At 45.2% G+C, this 17,682-nt stretch overlaps 2 protein-coding genes across 3 annotated transcripts in view; one reads left to right on the top strand and one right to left on the bottom strand.

Moving 5' to 3' along the window:
* LOC146073846 (histidine--tRNA ligase, cytoplasmic-like) overlaps positions 1-649 on the bottom strand; it is a 36,344-nt gene extending 35,695 nt beyond the window's left edge. For both annotated transcript variants that reach the window (XM_083181377.1, XM_083181376.1), the window contains exon 1: positions 416-649. The gene's annotated coding sequence lies outside the window, so the exon portion shown is untranslated. The remainder of the gene's footprint in view (positions 1-415) is intronic.
* Positions 650-985: 336 nt separating this feature from the next.
* ZMAT2 (zinc finger matrin-type 2) overlaps positions 986-17,682 on the top strand; it is a 37,510-nt gene continuing 20,813 nt past the window's right edge. Inside the window, exons 1-3 of the mRNA XM_083181375.1 lie at positions 986-1,158; positions 4,403-4,496; positions 6,168-6,294. Of these exons, the coding sequence (XP_083037501.1) occupies positions 1,042-1,158; positions 4,403-4,496; positions 6,168-6,294 (338 nt within the window). The 5' untranslated portion in view covers positions 986-1,041. The remainder of the gene's footprint in view (positions 1,159-4,402; positions 4,497-6,167; positions 6,295-17,682) is intronic.

Raw genomic sequence — 17,682 nt, 5'->3', positions numbered from 1 at the left:
CAGGCGAACAAAATTGCCCAGTGAGGCCACCCGCGGAACATAGTTATTGACGATACAGTCAAGATTTAGCTGCATGTACAGACAACATGGCGGGTGTGAACAACTCATGGGAGCATGCATTAATATTGGGTGTACACCAGGCATGTCCAAACAATGGCCCTCCCGCTGTTGTTAAACTACGAGTCCCATCATGCCTTGCCAAAGTTTTGCTATTAGGGAATGCTAAAACTATGGCAAGGCATGCTGGGATGTGTAGTTTCACAACAGCTGGAGGGCCACAGTTTGGACATGCCTGACTGTTGTACAAGCAATGTCATTTATAGTACGCAATGATACAAAGGAAAGAAGTACATGACAATACACAGTATAAATGCACACCATGATTTTGCATGCATTGCATAGAGAGTAAACTTACCTAGAACCAGACTGCTAAAGAAATAGCAGCGAGCAAGTAATTGTCTTTACACATGCTGTGGAAATCTGGGCTTCTCCATAATAACCAATTCCTAATGTAAGAGAGCGGCTGTGTATGTAATACTGTCACTATACTGCTCCTTAGCTTTCCCACAGACATCCCATGTGATTTTTGAATGTGTCACCTCCAAAAGTCTTGTCTTGCGACTTCTGATACTCTATGGTGACTGTGGGCATCCTTCTCACTCAGCTGCCGCCATATTTGTTACTGGATACCGGGCTGTGAAGGCTGTTAGTAATCATATTTACACCACATGGATGGGTGTCAGGGTTACTCTTATACTGAAGACATTGCTATATCAGTATATCTCCTTGCTAGGTGGCTTGGAAGATTTAATAATAGTATTTACAATGACAAAATGAAACATTTTGCCCACATACAAAATGGCGCCCGAGGATTATGCGCTCACCGGAAACAAATTGTGTCCGTAGAACTACGATATTTAAGAAAAATTCTGTACACATGTACAGTCCAAAACATTTACTATGCGGTGGTGTCCCGTTTTATTTATTTTGGGCAGTATAGAAGAGTGGCGCTCTATTGTGGGCGGGGCTTAAGCCGTGGTCATGGCGACCCTGGGAGCTGCCTTTCACAATTACGTCACCCTGCGCGACTGTCGGCTTCAGAGGGAGCCAGCCAGGCCAGCCAGAGCCAGAGGTTTCAAGATGGCGTCGGGAAGTGGGGTGAGTAATGTCTGGAGCTTAGCAGCGGCTCTGTTGGGTTTTGCTGCAGTGATTCTAGTATTCTTTTCATTGTAATGTCGCAAAGGGTCTGTGTGGGGGGAGTTCCTAATGCTGGGCCAGGCATTATGTGGCTGTATGATCATAATAAGCCCCCAACCTGCTGGGATTTGTTGTTCCACCACAATGGCAGAGAGTGCCTCAGTCTGTCCCAATGCAATCCACTCTGCTACAGATATCTGCCAGCTGCTTCATATTTTATACTGCCGACGTGTCGACAGAGAGGCTGATTCAGGTTAGTATATACATTTACCAATCTATATGACGGTACAGACATCCAGCTGTGACGCCAGTCCCTGCAGCAAGTGTAGGTGTATCTGCCAATATGTATCGGGCATCAGCTGTGCCGCAGAACCGAGGCACCATGTCTGTGAACGATTTAGTATCTGTGTACATACTTGCCGACCCCCTTGCAATATTTTGGCCGTACATTGGAAAAACCAATATAGTCGTGTGTACCCAGTTTATTAGGTCTATCCAATTACGGGGCAGATTGGGGGCCATGATGCATCACTGAAAATATTATTACTTTTTATTTATAAGGCGCCAAAAAGGGTTGGCAGCGCCGTACATAGGTCACACATTAAAATAATACAGGGTACACAGAACTAAACAGAATGGTAACTGAGGGGTAGATGCATGAAGCGGTGAATAGGGAGGAGAAGTGATAAAATGCCTGATACTTTATCACTGCCCAATGAGCTCCTAACTGTCCCTTTTTAAACCCAGCCTGTAACTTAACATTCAGGAGCTGATTGACCGGTGATAAAGTACCAGGCACTTAACTGCGTACTACCAAGGGTGGGCTGGCATTGGTAGAGATGAATGATTACAAGTGAGAAGCGCTGCGGGTGTAGATGGTCACTGAGTAAGAGAGCTGTGATAGAATGATATCCACAATTGTGCCAGTTACACCCCTATATTGCACATTTTAGTTTGCAGCCACGCTGGGGTGCATATTGTAGGGATCGGCATAGGTGCAGCTTCGGAGTGAACAAAATCACAGGCATAGCCCCTAATTGTATCCAATGATGGTATCCAGTACAGCATGTTCGATTCATCTCAGTAAGGGATGACAATAAAGGAGAAAGCGTTAGATGCTTTGGCCGGAGAAGCAAAATCACAGCATGAATAATTTATTAAGATGGTGGATATTTTAATGTGATATTGGCCATCTAGCTATTCGGTTCTTGTAATTTGTGGTTACAGTGCCAAAATACTTGGCGGTCAACTCATTTCAGCTCTTATGTTGTTGTTTTAAATCCATCGCTCAGATGATTGTCGGATCTGACAGTTGGTAAATCTACCACTGAGTGTTACCGCGTACTACTGCTATGCTGCCTTCAAAGCATTTAGGTTAATTCAGTGCTATGTAACTATGGACCCCGGAATGCTGAATCAAATGCTGGGTACACATTACACGATGGGGGTTATTCTAGTTCATTCGCAAAGGCACAATCACTCTCTATTGGACAAAATCTTGTGCACTGCAGGTGGGGGCAGATGTAACTTGTGCAGAGAGAGATAGATTTGGGTGAGTTATTTTGTTTCTGTGCAGGGTAAATACTGGCTGCTTTATTTTTACATTGTAATATAGATATCAGTTTGAAGTACAAACTCCACCCAAATCTAACTCTCTCTCTGCACATGTTACATCAGCCCCACCTGCAGCGCATATTGTTTTGCTCTCGTAAGTAGCTGACTTGTGCAAAATAATAACTACTCGAAGGTGCCAAACGAATTGCTGATTGGTTACAGTTGTATAAGTATTTATTCCCATAGACTTTAAAGTTGCGTAGACATTGTCCGATGTATCGGCTGATTGTACGACCGATATATTGATGCACCTTTGACCATATCTGTGAACGGCGTCGCTCACAGATATGTCAGCTCAGCAACACAGCCGATGCCTGATATATCTGCGCATTGCACTGTGTGTACGGGTGAGCCGCCGACCACCCATACAGCCGCACTGGGAGCCGCTGGTGATTGACAGCTGCTTGCGCCCGCCCATTTGTGATGTCAGCCCCCATGGATGGGGCAGCGTGTATGGAAAACACGCTGTCTGATCTGTCTGTAGATATATCTATGTGTGTACCCAGCTTTGGATTAAACATTTGTGGTTGTGTTCAGTGATGTTAATATCTATTCCTTTGGGGATGTAGCAGCACTTCTAATCCTTCTGTGTTCTCTCATAATTTATAAATTATATATATAAGTGGCAATGCCGTCATAGGATTCTCAGAAATTAAAGTAATGTGGGCACCCCAAGTAAAGTAAAGGAATGTGGGCACTTCAGTAATCTCACTGCTATTCCTGAAGTAGCACGTGCATATCACGTGGCAACCAGATAACGGTGAGCCATCCTAGTTTCTTGCTAGTGTATAGGAGGCAACATCTGATTGGTTGGCAGGCCAACACTAGGCCTGATTCAGATTTGTTAGTAAGACTGTGATTTTTGCAGATTTGTGTCATTTATTTTGTTTTTGTGCAGGGTAAATACTGGCTGCTTTATTATTACACTGCGATATAGATTTCCATTTGAACACACCCCACCCAAATCTAAAGGGAAATACACACAGACAGATTTATCTGTCCAATCTATCTGATGGGAACAAAAACCTGGAACTGTATGGGAGCATATGACCATCAAGAATTTCCACCCAAATGCAGGAAAACAGAAAGAAATATATATGCTTTGATAAATTTCTTATATCAGAATAATTTCAACAATTTGTCTGACTGATCACTGTCTGTTTTAAAGCGTTTGGGAAATTTTTTTTGATTGTCATTTGCTCCCATACATTTCCAGGTTTTTGTTCCCACCAGATAGATGGGACAGCTATATCTGTATGTGTATATGCACCTTTACTCTCTCTCTGCACCTGTAACATCTGCCCCACCTGCAGTGTAGCATAGTTTTGTCCATCTGCAAAAATTGCAGCCTTACCTGCTTCATACACAATTGCATGTTTGAAGTGAACAGAAACCCAACACCTGAGCCGCAGTTATCTTACATCTAGCACTGGTCGATTGCTACATTGTAGTATCATTTTGAGCCTACGGTAAATGCAGTGTCAGCAAATTAGGCTTTTTCTCTCCACCTTTAAAGTTGTTTTTTTGTGTGTGTTTTGCACAAACTCTATTGTAACCTTATCGCCTGCATTTTCTTTTTTTGCTGCTTCAGTCTAAGAACGTGGACTTTCGTCGGAAGTGGGACAAAGATGAATATGAGAAGCTGGCACAGAGACGGATCACGGAAGAGAGAGAGAAGAAAGATGGTGGGTATTTGTATTTTGGTTAAAAAAAAACCCACATAATTCTTGTTTAAATCTGTGAGGACCAATCATCCTGACAGCTCCCCGGGGGGGTCACACCGGATTTGGCACTTGATGTGCCAGGTTTTGCATGTGATAAATCCGGGGAGCTGCATTAGGATGGAGCTATGAGCCTGGTGGAGCTGCTTATGGAGAGCTGGGCAGGGCACGCAGCAGGCAGTGAACATGGAAAAGGGACCAAAGCACTGGTTAGGGGAAGCCAGGTGGCAGGTGCATATAGCAAAAAAACCCATACAAATAAATGGGGAGCCAGTGATTGGCTTAGAGCTCTCTCAGCCAATCACTGGTTACCCATTCATTTGTATGGAGTTTTTTTTATCTGTGCGCCTTCCCCTAGCCAGCGCTCCCTGGTCCTTCGGCCCTCGCCATATCCAGTGATTAGCTGAGAGCTCTCTCAGCCAATCACTGGCTTCACATTCATTTGTATGGGTTATTTTTTTTCTATGTGTGCCCGACGCCTGGCTTCCGCTAGCCAGCGCTCCCTGGTCCTTCGGCCCTCGCCACATTCACTGCCCACTGCCTCCTTGCGTCCCCTGCCCGCCTCCAGGCTGCACATAAAGTTTACCAAATCTTATGTGGAGCCCGTCTGACCTCCCGATTCTGACCCGAGGCGCACGGGACCGCGCATCCGGTTGGCCAGGATGTCTGCACATTCGATTTGGGCTGATTTCACGGCCCGATCCATCCGAATTGGGTGAAATTGGGCCCAAATCGCATAGTGTATGGGGGCCTTAAGCTTAGGGACAAATTCAATTAGCCCTGTTAAGTTAATGGGGTGGTAGCCAGAGCCTTCATTGCTGAATGGCTATTTCAATTTTGTCCGAACCCTATTTTATCACCCATTATCATGTTCACACACAATACATGAAAAGTTGACTAATTTGTGTGTTAACAGGGTTGCGGCACCTAGTGTTCATTCTAGCACCCGCTATCTTTGAAAATCCATGCAGTTCCTCTTCCCTGCCTGGGGTGTCGCTGTCTGCTGTAGTGCTTCTAGCACAGTGTGGTCTGTATATCAGCACTGATATGCAAAGCAGACCTGTGCTAGAAACACCACAGCAGACAGCGACACCCCAGGCAGGTAACAGGAACTGCATGGGTTTTCAAAGATAGCGGGTGCTAGAATGAACACTACAGCACCCATTAACCCCCTAGTGAGAGACATTTATCAGGTGGGTGCCTAAAGGGGCCTACACATGTGGCGATGTTGCAGATCGATCTGAGATCGCTCAGCGCACAGTGATGTGTGCGGAGCGAACACTGGCGATCGGACTAGATTTATCATGCATGCAATGTCTACATTGCTCGTCGCTATCGCCCCTACACACGGAGCGACGTAGGGTCATTTTCTAAGTGATTTAGTCAAATTGCTTAGAAAATTACACAAACTCACTACGTGTGTAAGGTTTGTGTCCAGAGCACAGGACCCCCCCAGGCCAGCAGGACCGAGGCCAGCACCACCCAACACTCCAGGGAATCCCATTAGTAAGAAGTAGCAGTTACTATCTGTTGTATCAGTAAGAAGTCATGCTAGTATTGACATGTGACATACTGAACGTTCTTCGGTTGGGTTCCGTATTGTTAATCGCCATTGGTGTAAATATGTATTTGTAGGCAAACCACTGCAGCCCCCGATTAAGAGAGAACTGCTCAAGCATAGAGACTACAAGGTGGACCTGGAATCTAAGTTGGGAAAAACAATTGTCATTTCGAAGACCACCCCGCAATCTGAGATGGGAGGGTAAGGACTATATATTTTTTTTCTATGCAATAATGGTAATAAATCATTTATATAGTGTAAATATAAATGGCCCTTGCGTTTTCGGTAACGCCCACAAATGAGGCTCGACTGTCAATCACTTAACTAATTGCAAGACCATCGCGGCACGTGACAGAGGCAGAAAGTTGCTCCACGGCGTAAAACATCAACACTCCACCCGGCCATATGTATATAGTGTACACCAGTGATTTTCAACCTTTTTACCTTGCGGCACACTAAATAGGACTTTAAAATTGCCAAGGCACACCATGAGATCCCCACAGGGCAAAACACATTGGCCACCACAGGGAAAAAAAAAACTATTGGCCCCCTCATTAAAAACAATCACACTGATCCCCACAGGTAACAAAATAAAATACATTGGCCCTTTACATGAAAACAAGAGACCAGTAAATAACAGTTGAACTGGTGGTAGCTGTAAATGGGTTTGGGCATCTCTAGATCTGGGGGCACACTTGAGAACAGCTCAAGGCACACTAGTGTGCCACGGCACACTGGTTGAAAAACACTGGTGTACACAATACTTGAGTAACATTATGAAGGTAAATTCTGCAATGCTTGCAGTATATGTGAGAAAATTTGACTTTCAGGACTAAGGAACATAAATATTCATGACAGATTCAGGCTGTTCATGGCACCACAGACCTCCCTGATGACACCAGGGCACCAGGAGGAGAGGGATCTAGGTGTCACTATTTCAGGGGACTAGGTAGGCAATGGAACAAAGCAATGAAGAAGGCAAGTCAGATGCCTGGTTGCATAGGGAGAGGTATCAGCAGTAGAAAGAAAGAAGTAATAATGCCACTGTATAGGTCATTGGTACGACCTCACCTAGAGTATTGTGTCCAGTTCTGGAGGCCATATCTCCAGAAGGATATACATACATTAGAGACTGTACAAAGAAGGGTAACTAAAATGGTGCATGGCCTACATCACAAAACGTACCAGGAAAGACTAAAAGATCTTAATATGTATACTTAAGAGCAGAGAAGGGAAAGGGGGGACATGATAGAAACTTTCACATATATCAAGGGTTTTAACAAGGTACAGGTGGGAGACATTCTTCACAGGAAGAGGAGTAGCAGAACACGAGGACATGCACTGATACTAGGGGGGGAAGGTACAGGTGGGAGACATTCTTCACAGGAAGAGGAGCAGCAGAACACGAGGACATGCACTGACACTAGAGGGAGGAAGGTACAGGTGGGAGACATTCTTCACAGGAAGAGGAGTAGCAGAACACGAGGACATGCACTGATACTAGGGGGGGAAGGTACAGGTGGGAGACATTCTTCACAGGAAGAGGAGCAGCAGAACACGAGGACATGCACTGACACTAGAGGGAGGAAGATTCAGGGGAAATGTGAGGAAGAATTACTTCACAGAAAGAGGAGTAGATAAGTGGAATAGCCTCCCATCAGAGGTGGTAGAGGCAAATACAACAGTAGTACAATGTAAACATGCTTGGGATAGGCATAATGATATCCTTACAAAGAAATAGGATCAGATATGGTTTGAGGTAACATGTTTAAAAAAGGGGCAGACTAGATGGGCCAAGTGGTTCTTATCTGCCGTCACATTCTATGTTTCATTTTACCTGACACTCCCTGAAGATGGCTTGGTGACATCGGCTTCCTGTCAATCGATTAGCGTGCGGCTAGCGATCAAATACGCCGGATTATATCACTCTACAATCCTTACTCATGCGCTGTCATGCGGCAATCCACCGCTGTGCGAATTCCCACAACATTGGTCAGGTCTGATTTACCCCCTTCGCTCCATTGGCCATGTAGCCTATAGGGTACACAGCACAATAACTACCAGGAGAAGGATCCATGGGAACCCCTACCCTGCAATGGTCGCTGCCACATGTCTGGTCTAATTACCACGAATGCGCAGTAGAGTTGCCAGCCCCCAAACTAGTATTTAAAGTGGTCTCATTAGTGATAACGTTACACATCAGATATGGGCTCCTACCCAAGCCCGTGTCCCTGCGGATGATTCTTATCGCCACAATAAGATACTGTACGTTTCGGGACCAGGGCCCTGATCATGAATAAATTGTCCCCTTACTGAATGCACAACGTGGTAAAAGGTGTGCGTGTTCCAAGCAAGGGTGGTCTTGGACTCTCAGGGCAGTATTCAATGAGAAAAGTTCTCCGTGTTTTGTGGAGAACTTGTGCTTTGTTCGCCTTGGACGGAGCATTTTGCTCTCCAAAAGCGAGCAACCCTCCCTATTCAATGTGAAATGTTCTCCGTCTTTCTAAGTGACTTTCTCCGTGTCTCTCCGTGTAGCAATTCTCCATCTTTTGATGGAGAGCTGGAATGTGAACTTTTAAACTAAAAGGTTTTTTTAAGAAATTTTGGTGTCTAAAAATCAGGTTTTTTTTTCTGTGAAGGGGCATGTTATTTTTATTCATGTGCTTATAGCACATGAATATATATTTAATTTAAAAAAAATTTTTTTTTTTAAATTTTTTTTTTTTTTTTTTTTTACACAGTGCAGCCAGCAGGGGGCTGGAGCGCTCGAGCCGCTCATTAGATATTCATATATTCACTGCACCCGAATGTAACTATGCACAAACGGGTGCAGTGAATACTGGGTCCCCTGCTGGCTATAGGGGGGTGCAGCCTGGGTCCTGGAGAGCCCCCCTCCCCTCCACAGTCCTCTGGAGCAGCCAGGGAGACTTTAATCTCTCTGGCTGCTTCCGGCTCCCTGAAAGCTCCCTGCTCCCTGCAGGGGTTAAGACTCTCCGCGAGTGGCGGAGAGCATCAGCCACATTGAATAGAGGGAGCAGGAGTGGCAGAGAGCCCTCCGGAACACGGAGAGTGCATGGAGAGCGAAATAAAACGCTCTCCATGCACGGAGAACTTTTTCATTGAATACTGCCCAGAGCCTTGGTCTAATCAGAGTGAGGGTCATATACAGTATATATATGATCAGAGAGGTGCTGCTGTCACAATGGTATTACAGTCTAATCGTTTATTTACTGGATGGCGCCTGACCAAGCAATTCAAGTGTTCTGTGTTGTACAGCAGCTGAAATTCCTGTTATGTTCCAGTGGAAGTGATAAACACTGTTGCCCATAAGGGTTCTGAATCGGACCTTATTCTGGTTTAATTGCACGGGGGTCCGATTTTTTTATTTATTTTATTTTGCGACTGCGCATGTGCAGCCGCTGTGTGCAACCGGCCACGGCGGGCCGGGGGAATCGCCCCCATGGGAATGCCCAATGTTTCCTAGACGTTCCCATGAAAACACTGGGTGTTCCCATGGTAATCGCCCGGTGACGTGGGGGCGGGCGGCGGATGTTCTCGCACAGGGTGCCCGCAGATCAATGACACCATAGATGTGTCACTGATCTGCGAGCGCTGAAGATATCCTTCGATGGTCGCCGACCATCGAACTGTTTCTCCCCGCCTGCGAATGATTATGTAAATCATCCATTCGTAGGCATGTGGGTGATCGCAGCTTTGCGAGTCAACCAGAGAAAGGTCCATACTGTGTATTCGATGCATTAATAGATATATTTAAAATGAGCACCTAAAATGTAAATCGGTGACGTTACAGCCCAGTCCTGTACTTCTGCCATATTAATGATGTTCTACATGACGGTCACCTTAGTTAGCACCACACATGGGCCCGGAGAAGTGATAAAGCAGCCAATCAGCTCCTGTTATGTTACAGACTCTGTTTGAAATATGACAGTTGGGAGCTGATTGGCTGCCTCGTGATCACCGGCCCCTTAATCACTACACCAGGAATAATACATTTCCCCCCTCAGTCACACACAGATGTACAAGTGTTGGGTGTGGTGTTGCTCATAGTCCATATCTAGGGTAAGATGTAATGTTGCCCGAGTTCGACAGCTGTGCGGGATACCGGCAAACAAACTCGGATGTTTCTTTAAAGGGTCAATTACTTAAAAAGAAAATCCATACTTTGTAGTGATTGCCCCTTTAATAAAACGTCTGGCATCCCGCACAGGTGGCATTACATTCCTCCTCCTAGGTCTACTGTCATTAGGTTGGTATGTGTAAGGTCAAAAAGGTTGCAGCGGAAAATGGTGACCCGGTTATTTGGTGTCGCTGTTGACACCTGAGCACATGGAACCCCAGTTAGTGTACCGTGTTCCCTTGTGTGGCTTGCTGTGCTCGACCATGATTCGGGGCAGGTGCCACGCTCAGCACACTTTACCGTTCCCAGAGTCCACGTGGATGGTAAAGATGCACAGGCAAAATTTTTAAAACTATGTGTGCAAACGCTAGAAGCCTAGGAGACAAAATTCCTGATCTAATTGCAATAATGACAAGGGATGACCTAGACATTGTGGCTATCACAGAGACATGGTGGAATGAGAACCATGGCTGGGATGTAGCTATACCAGGATACAATTTATTTAGGAAGGACAGAATGGGAAGAATCGGAGGAGGGGTAGCAATGTATGTAAAGAAAAACATAAATGCTACTTTAATACAAAACATTGAAGAAAAAACTGAGGCCCTTTGGGTGACCATAGAAATGGGGGAGAAGGACATTATTCGTACTGGGGTCATCTATAGGCCACCAGGCCAGGGGCAGGATTTGGACAGGAGCCTATTGCTTGATGTCACTAAAATGGCTTTAAAGGGAGAAGTCCTAATCATGGGAGACTTTAATCTACCTGATGTGAATTGGGAGGAGTCTTTTGCAAGATCATCTACAAGTGGCAAATTTCTAAATTCCCTACAGGGAGCCTCTCTCAAGCAATTGGTGAGGGAGCCTACTCGCAAAGACTCAATATTAGATTTAATACTCACAAATGGGGACAGGATATCAGACATATATGTGGGTGAGAACCTGGGATCCAGTGATCATCAAGCAGTATGGTTTAGTATCAAGGCAGGGTCCAACTCCAGTCACACAAAAACTAAGGTGTTGGATTTTAGGAAGGCTGACTTTGCAAAAATGGGGAGATGTTTAAGCGATTTATTAGCAGATTGGATGAACTTGAAAGGAGTGCAGGAGAGGTGGAGAAAATTAAAAAGTGCAATACTAAAGGCAACGGACCTTTGTATCAAAAGGGTTAAGAAAAGTACCAGGAAAAGGAAGCCAGTGTGGTTTACTAAAGAGGTATCAACTAGTGTAAAAGCAAAAAAGATGGCCTTTAGGACATACAAGCAGACTCAAAATAATAATGACAAAGAAGTGTATCTTGCCAGATGCAAAGAGGCTAAGAAAGTGATCAGGCGTGCCAAGGCACAAGCTGAGGAGAAAATGGCTCAGTCGGTAGATAAAGGAAACAAAACTTTTTTTAAGTATATAAGTGAAAGGAGAAAATCAAATGGAGGAATAATAAGACTGCGGACAGACACTGAGAATTTGGTGGAGGGAGACCAGGCAATTGCAGATCATCTAAATAATTACTTTTGCTCTGTATTCACTATAGAAGGAGAAGGGAAGGGACCACAGTTAAGTTGCAAGGACATTCATAAAAATAAGGTAGATCAGAACTTTCAAGACTGAAAGTGGATAAATCAATGGGGCCAGACGGAGTGCATCCAAGGATACTAAAAGAACTAAAAGACGTGTTGGTAGCGCCATTAACAGATTTATTCAACCAGTCACTAGATACAGGTGCAGTTCCAGAGGACTGGAGAAAAGCAAATGTAGTTCCACTGCACAAAAGCGGAAGCAAAGAAGAAGCAAGTAACTACAGACCAGTGAGCCTTACATCAGTAGTAGGGAAAATAATGGAAACACTATTATTAAAAGAAAGAATAGTGGAATATCTTAAATTAAACAACTTACAGGATCCAAAACAGCATGGTTTTACTGCAGGGAGATCATGCCAAACAAGTCTCATTGACTTTTTTGACTCCGTGACCAAAATACTAGATGAAGGGGGGGCTGTAGATGTGGCATATCTAGACTTTAGTAAGGCATTTGACACTGTCCCACATCGCAGGCTGCTAAATAAACTTGAAAGTGTGGGATTGGATTATAAAACAATTAAATGGATAAGAACCTGGTTGCAGGATAGGAAACAGACAGTTGTAGTAAATGGAGTGCATTCTATGGAGGGACATGTTACCAGTGGAGTACCCCAGGGATCTGTACTTGGACCAGTGCTCTTTAATATCTTTGTTAGTGACATTGCAAATGGTATTGAAGGGAAAGTATGCCTTTTTGCAGATGATACAAAGATATGCAACAGAGTAGACACACCAGGAGGGGTAAATCAAATGACTGATGATCTAAGTAAACTTGAGAATTGGTCAAGAGAATGGCAACTACAGTTTAATGCTAAAAAATGCAAAATTATGCACTTGGGACTCAAAAACCCAAAGGCTCAATATAGTATCAAGGGTACTATAATGGAAACTACTGAGGAGGAAAGAGATCTAGGAGTCACTATTTCAAGTGACTTAAAGGCAGGGAGGCAATGTAACAAAGCAATGAGGAAGGCTAGTCAGATGCTTGGTTGCATAGGGAGAGGAATCAGTAGCAGAAAAAAAGACGTAATAATGCCACTTTATAGGTCATTGGTACGGCCTCATCTGGAATACTGTGTCCAGTTCTGGAGGCCATATCTTCAGAAGGATATAAATACATTGGAGAGTGTACAAAGAAGGGCAACTAAAATGGTTCATGGCCTACATCACAAAACTTACCTGGATAGACTAAAAGATCTTAACATGTATAGTTTGGAGCAGAGAAGGGAAAGGGGGGACATGATAGAAATCTTCAAATATATCAAGGGTTTTAACATAGTACAGGTGGGAAATTTTCTTCAAAGGAAAACAAGTAATAAAACACGAGGACATGCACTGACACTGGAGGGAGGTAGGTTCAGGGGAAATGTTAGAAAGAATTACTTCACAGAAAGGGTAGTGGATAAGTGGAATAGCCTCCCATCAGAGGTGGTAGAGGCTAAGACAGTAGAACAATTTAAACGTGCTTGGGATAGGCATATGAATATCCTTACAAAGAAATAAGGATCAAAAAGGGTTGAGATTAGGGAAGCCAATCCCGGGGCATTTTTTCAATCCCGGGATTCGGGATTGAAAAATGCTCAATCCCGGGATTCCTGGGATCCCGGGATTGGCTTCCCTAAAAAAAAAAAAAATGCCCCGCATGTTTACTTACTTGGGCATGGTGATGTTGCTGGGTGAGGTCGTCGGGAGGGTGGGCATGGAGCCAGGAGGGGTCGCCGGGAGCAGGGTGGGTAGACGGGGTCTCGGACCGGAGCAAGCGGGGTGGGTAGGCGGGGTCTCCGTGAGCCAGCACATTCTTCAGTATCAGGATGCTTCTTATCTGTCTGTGCGGGGCGGGCTGCGCAGCGTGACCTATGACCTCGTCACGCTGCGCAGGACGTTGCTGGCTGAGGTCGTCGGGAGGGTGGGCATGGAGCCAGGAGGGGTCGCCGGGAGCAGGGTGGGTAGACGGGGTCTCGGACCGGAGCAAGCCGGGTGGAGGAAAGTGTTTTCCGTGAGCCGGGTGGGTAGGCGGGGTCTCTGCGCAGCGTGACCTATGACCTCGTCACGCTGCGCAGGGCCGCACTGCTGGGTACAGGGGAAGTCGGGCAGCATCTGAGCGATGCTCAGATGCTGCCCGGCATTAGACTGCGCATGCGCAGTCTAATCCCGAAATCCCGGGATTGGATACACCAATCCCGGGATTGAAATCCCGGTGTTTTGGGGGCCAAATCCCGGGATCCCGCCGATCCCGATCCCGGGATTGGCCACCCTAGTTGAGATTACCTGAAGGATAAAAAAAAGGGGCAGACTAGATGGGCTAAATGGTTCTTATATGCCGTCAAATTCTATGTTTCTAAAGTATGAAATAGCTGTTTTAAAACTCATGGCAACCTTTTCATGTGTCTATGATAGCCACATCGATCTTATACCTGTGTCAACCTTTTCACCGTGTTGACTATATGGCCCTAGACGTTGTCTGTCAGCCATCTGGATGCCGCAAGTGTCACATATCACAATAATCACATTTACGTTATGCACTTTCAACTTCCCTGGTGCCAAACGTATAACCTCACATGAGGCCCGATGTACTAAGCTTTAGAAGTGATAAAGTAGAGAACGATAAAACCATCAGCCAACTGTCATGTTACAGGCTGGGTTGAAAAGTTAGTTATGAGCTGGCTGGTGGTCTATCGCTCTTCATTTGATCACCCTTCAAGGTGTAGTACATCTGTCCGGGTGTGGATCGTTTGGTCAACCCATGCATTAGGTTGATGTAAGAAAAAGTTGGCATGAGTTTTTTTTTTTTGTTTTTTTTTTCTGTCGACCTAATAATCATTTTATTTATAGAAACATAGAATGTGACGGCAGATAAGAACCACTTGGCCCATCTAGTCTGCCCCTTTTTTAAACATGTTACCTCAAACCATATTTGATCATTATTTCTTTGTAAGGATATCAATATGCTTATCCCAAGCATGTTTACATTGTACTGCTGTATTTGCCTCTACCAGCTCTGATGGGAGGCTATTCCACTTATCTACTACTCTTTCTGTGAAGTAATTCTTCCTCACATTTCCCCTGAATCTTCCTCCCTCCAGTATCAGTGCATGAAAGTTTCTATCATGTCCCCCCTTTCCCTGATTTATATAGCGCTCGTTCTCCAATAGGACTCCAGGTGCTTACCAGATGGTATAAATGTAATACAGGTATAAATGTAATACAGTACAAGAACCATGAAGTACAGAAAAGCTTTTCATAAACTAAACTTAAGAGAATTACGGAAATGATTGAGTAAACAGGAAAGTCTTGAGTCTGTTTTTAAAGAATTCTAGAGTGGGGGCTTCTCGAACCGTGCGCGAAGTGAGTTCCATAGAGTCAGGCTGTGGAGTCGATAGATAAATGGTCCGACTCCTCATACGGCTGACCCCGACTCCTCGACTCTGACTCCTCTGTATTAATAAGCGAATGTATTTGATACATTCCTTGAAGGAAAGAAAGGCAACATACATATTATTACTACAGAAACTAGATGCTGGGAAGCCAACAGTCTACTGTATTGAACAGTTAAAGGAAAGGACAAACACAATGTTTGTCCGCTGGTTTGCTTGCTCGTCACCGTTCAATTCACGGACACAAGGAACGATTTCTTTACCGAATCGTTACTGGCGCCGAAAAATGGTGCCTGTACATCAATATGAACCAGCGTAAGGAATGGCTTAGCCAAGGTAAACAAACGACCCCGCGCATGAAACAAGATCTTCATCCGCGTAAAAAGATGTTGTGCGTATGGTGGGAGAGCTTGGTTGAATGAATTTTTCGAGGTATTGAAAACCTTATTGAACGTTGGAAATAAGTTGTAAACTACAAGGGAGAATACATTTATAAGTATTGGTGCTCCGAATTGTGCGTTGCGTGCCATATAGTGAAGCACATGAAAAGCATGCTTTTCACAGTCACTTAACGTGTTCGTTTTGTGGTTACGTGAGGCACTGCATGCATTGGTCTTTATTCTTACAGTAGAGAAGTCATTAATTATAATTTTCGGTGCATTGTTTGCCGACTCCGACCCCAGGTACTCGAAATTTGCTCCGACTCAGACTCCTCGACTCCGACTCCACAGCCCTGGAGTCAGGGTCACATGGCTAAAAGCTCCACCCCCCAGATGAATTACAGGAGGTCCTAGGTACTGCTAAAGTCCTTCATCTACAGATTACAGTAATCGGTGGGACAGTATGGAATCAGAAGCTGCTTCAGGTACCTGGGGCCGTGGTCATGTAGGGCTTTGAAACTCAATAAATTAATCTTGAAAATGATTTGCCATATTATGGGCAGCGAGTGGAGGGGGTAGAGATTGGGAGTTATGTGACTAGAACGGGGCTGATTAGTTAATAGCCTGGCAGCTGTGACCTAGACACTGTTGACCAAAGGACAGCATCCCCATCTGGCCCATGGTGCATTCCCAAGCCTGGCTGCATATAGAGCGCTATATCGTGTGGCCCGTAGGTACACCCTAAGCCAGGCATGTCCAAAGTCTGGCCCGGGGGCCAATTGCGCCCCGTGCTTTCATTTCAAGTGGGCCGCAGCCTCCAGCCAGAAGCGGGTGGAGCATCAGATGCGGGACACAGAGCACTAAAGATGGGGCCCCAGCGAGCGTGCCTCTACCTTACTGTCTGCAGCAGTGAGGAGGTGCTTGCCGCCACAGTGAAATGTTTGGCGTCTTTCGGGTGAGTATGCATCCAACCCCTGCAGCTGCAATTGTAGATCACCCTCCTCCACAATCACAGTGACAGCAGTGTGTGGGGAGGGGGTGCAGCAAGGGGGAAGCATCTCCTGTCCTTGCAGTTCTTGCTTTGCCTCTCCATTCTCTGGCTCACACAAGGGGCTGGGAAACATACAGAGAAGGGAGGGGGAAGGCAGGGGGACATACAGTCAATGGAGGGCAGGGCCCTCTCTCCTCATGTGCCTTTCTTAGAATATATAAACCACTGCCACCCTGATAATTGCTTCAGTGTCCTGTCCCCTGATGCAACTATCCGTATTAACCATGTACTTGTCCTAAACTGTCTTGTAATGTAATTTTTTATGTGTTTGCTCATAACTATGCTCTGTAAAGCGCTGCGGAATTTGTATGCGCTATATAAGAAACTGTAAATAAATAAAATAAATAAATGGAGGCAGTGATGGACATTCAGAGAAGGGGGGCAGGCTGTGGGACAGAGTGAATGGGGGCAGAGTAGGGGACATTATGATTGGGAGTCATACAGTGAATGGGGGCAAATTGGGGGACATACAATGAAGGAGGGTCAGGCTTTGGGACATACAGTGAACGGAGGCAGTGATATACATTCAGAGAAGGGGGACAGGCTGGGGGACAGAGTGAATGGGTGCAGAGTGGGGGACATACAGTGAAGGAGGAGCATGCTGGGGGACTTAGAGAAAGATGGTCAGGCAGGGAAATATACAGTGAAGGGGGCAGAGTGGGGGACATACAGTGAATGGAGGCAGACCATTCTGATGTGATTAATGATTCAAAGAATGTCAGGCTGAATGGTCGACCCCCCCCACATTTTCACTTCACCAAAACTGGCCCTCCTCGAAAAAAGTTTTGACACCCCTGCCCTAAGCAATTCCCGCAGATAGTTAACTATATCGGTGCTGTTGCCGCGGGAAAACAATATAATACATACACAATGGCCATTATTGTTCACAACGTCACCTGCCCCCAAATCCATACATGCAGTCGCTGACTATATTGTATGATTGAGCTGCATGTACAGACAACCTTATCGACCCGAGACTGTACACATCGTTAACGATATTGAATGTACACACTGTACAATATACACTCCATATGGTTCATATCGTTAACGATATATCGCCCACTGTCTA

Source organism: Crinia signifera, chromosome 4 (genome assembly GCF_055691185.1).
Source record: "Crinia signifera chromosome 4, ASM5569118v1, whole genome shotgun sequence".
NCBI classification, from domain to species: domain Eukaryota; kingdom Metazoa; phylum Chordata; class Amphibia; order Anura; family Myobatrachidae; genus Crinia; species Crinia signifera.
The sequence above is the reverse complement of the archived record's forward strand: the minus strand, read 5'-3'. Positions and strand labels throughout refer to the sequence as shown.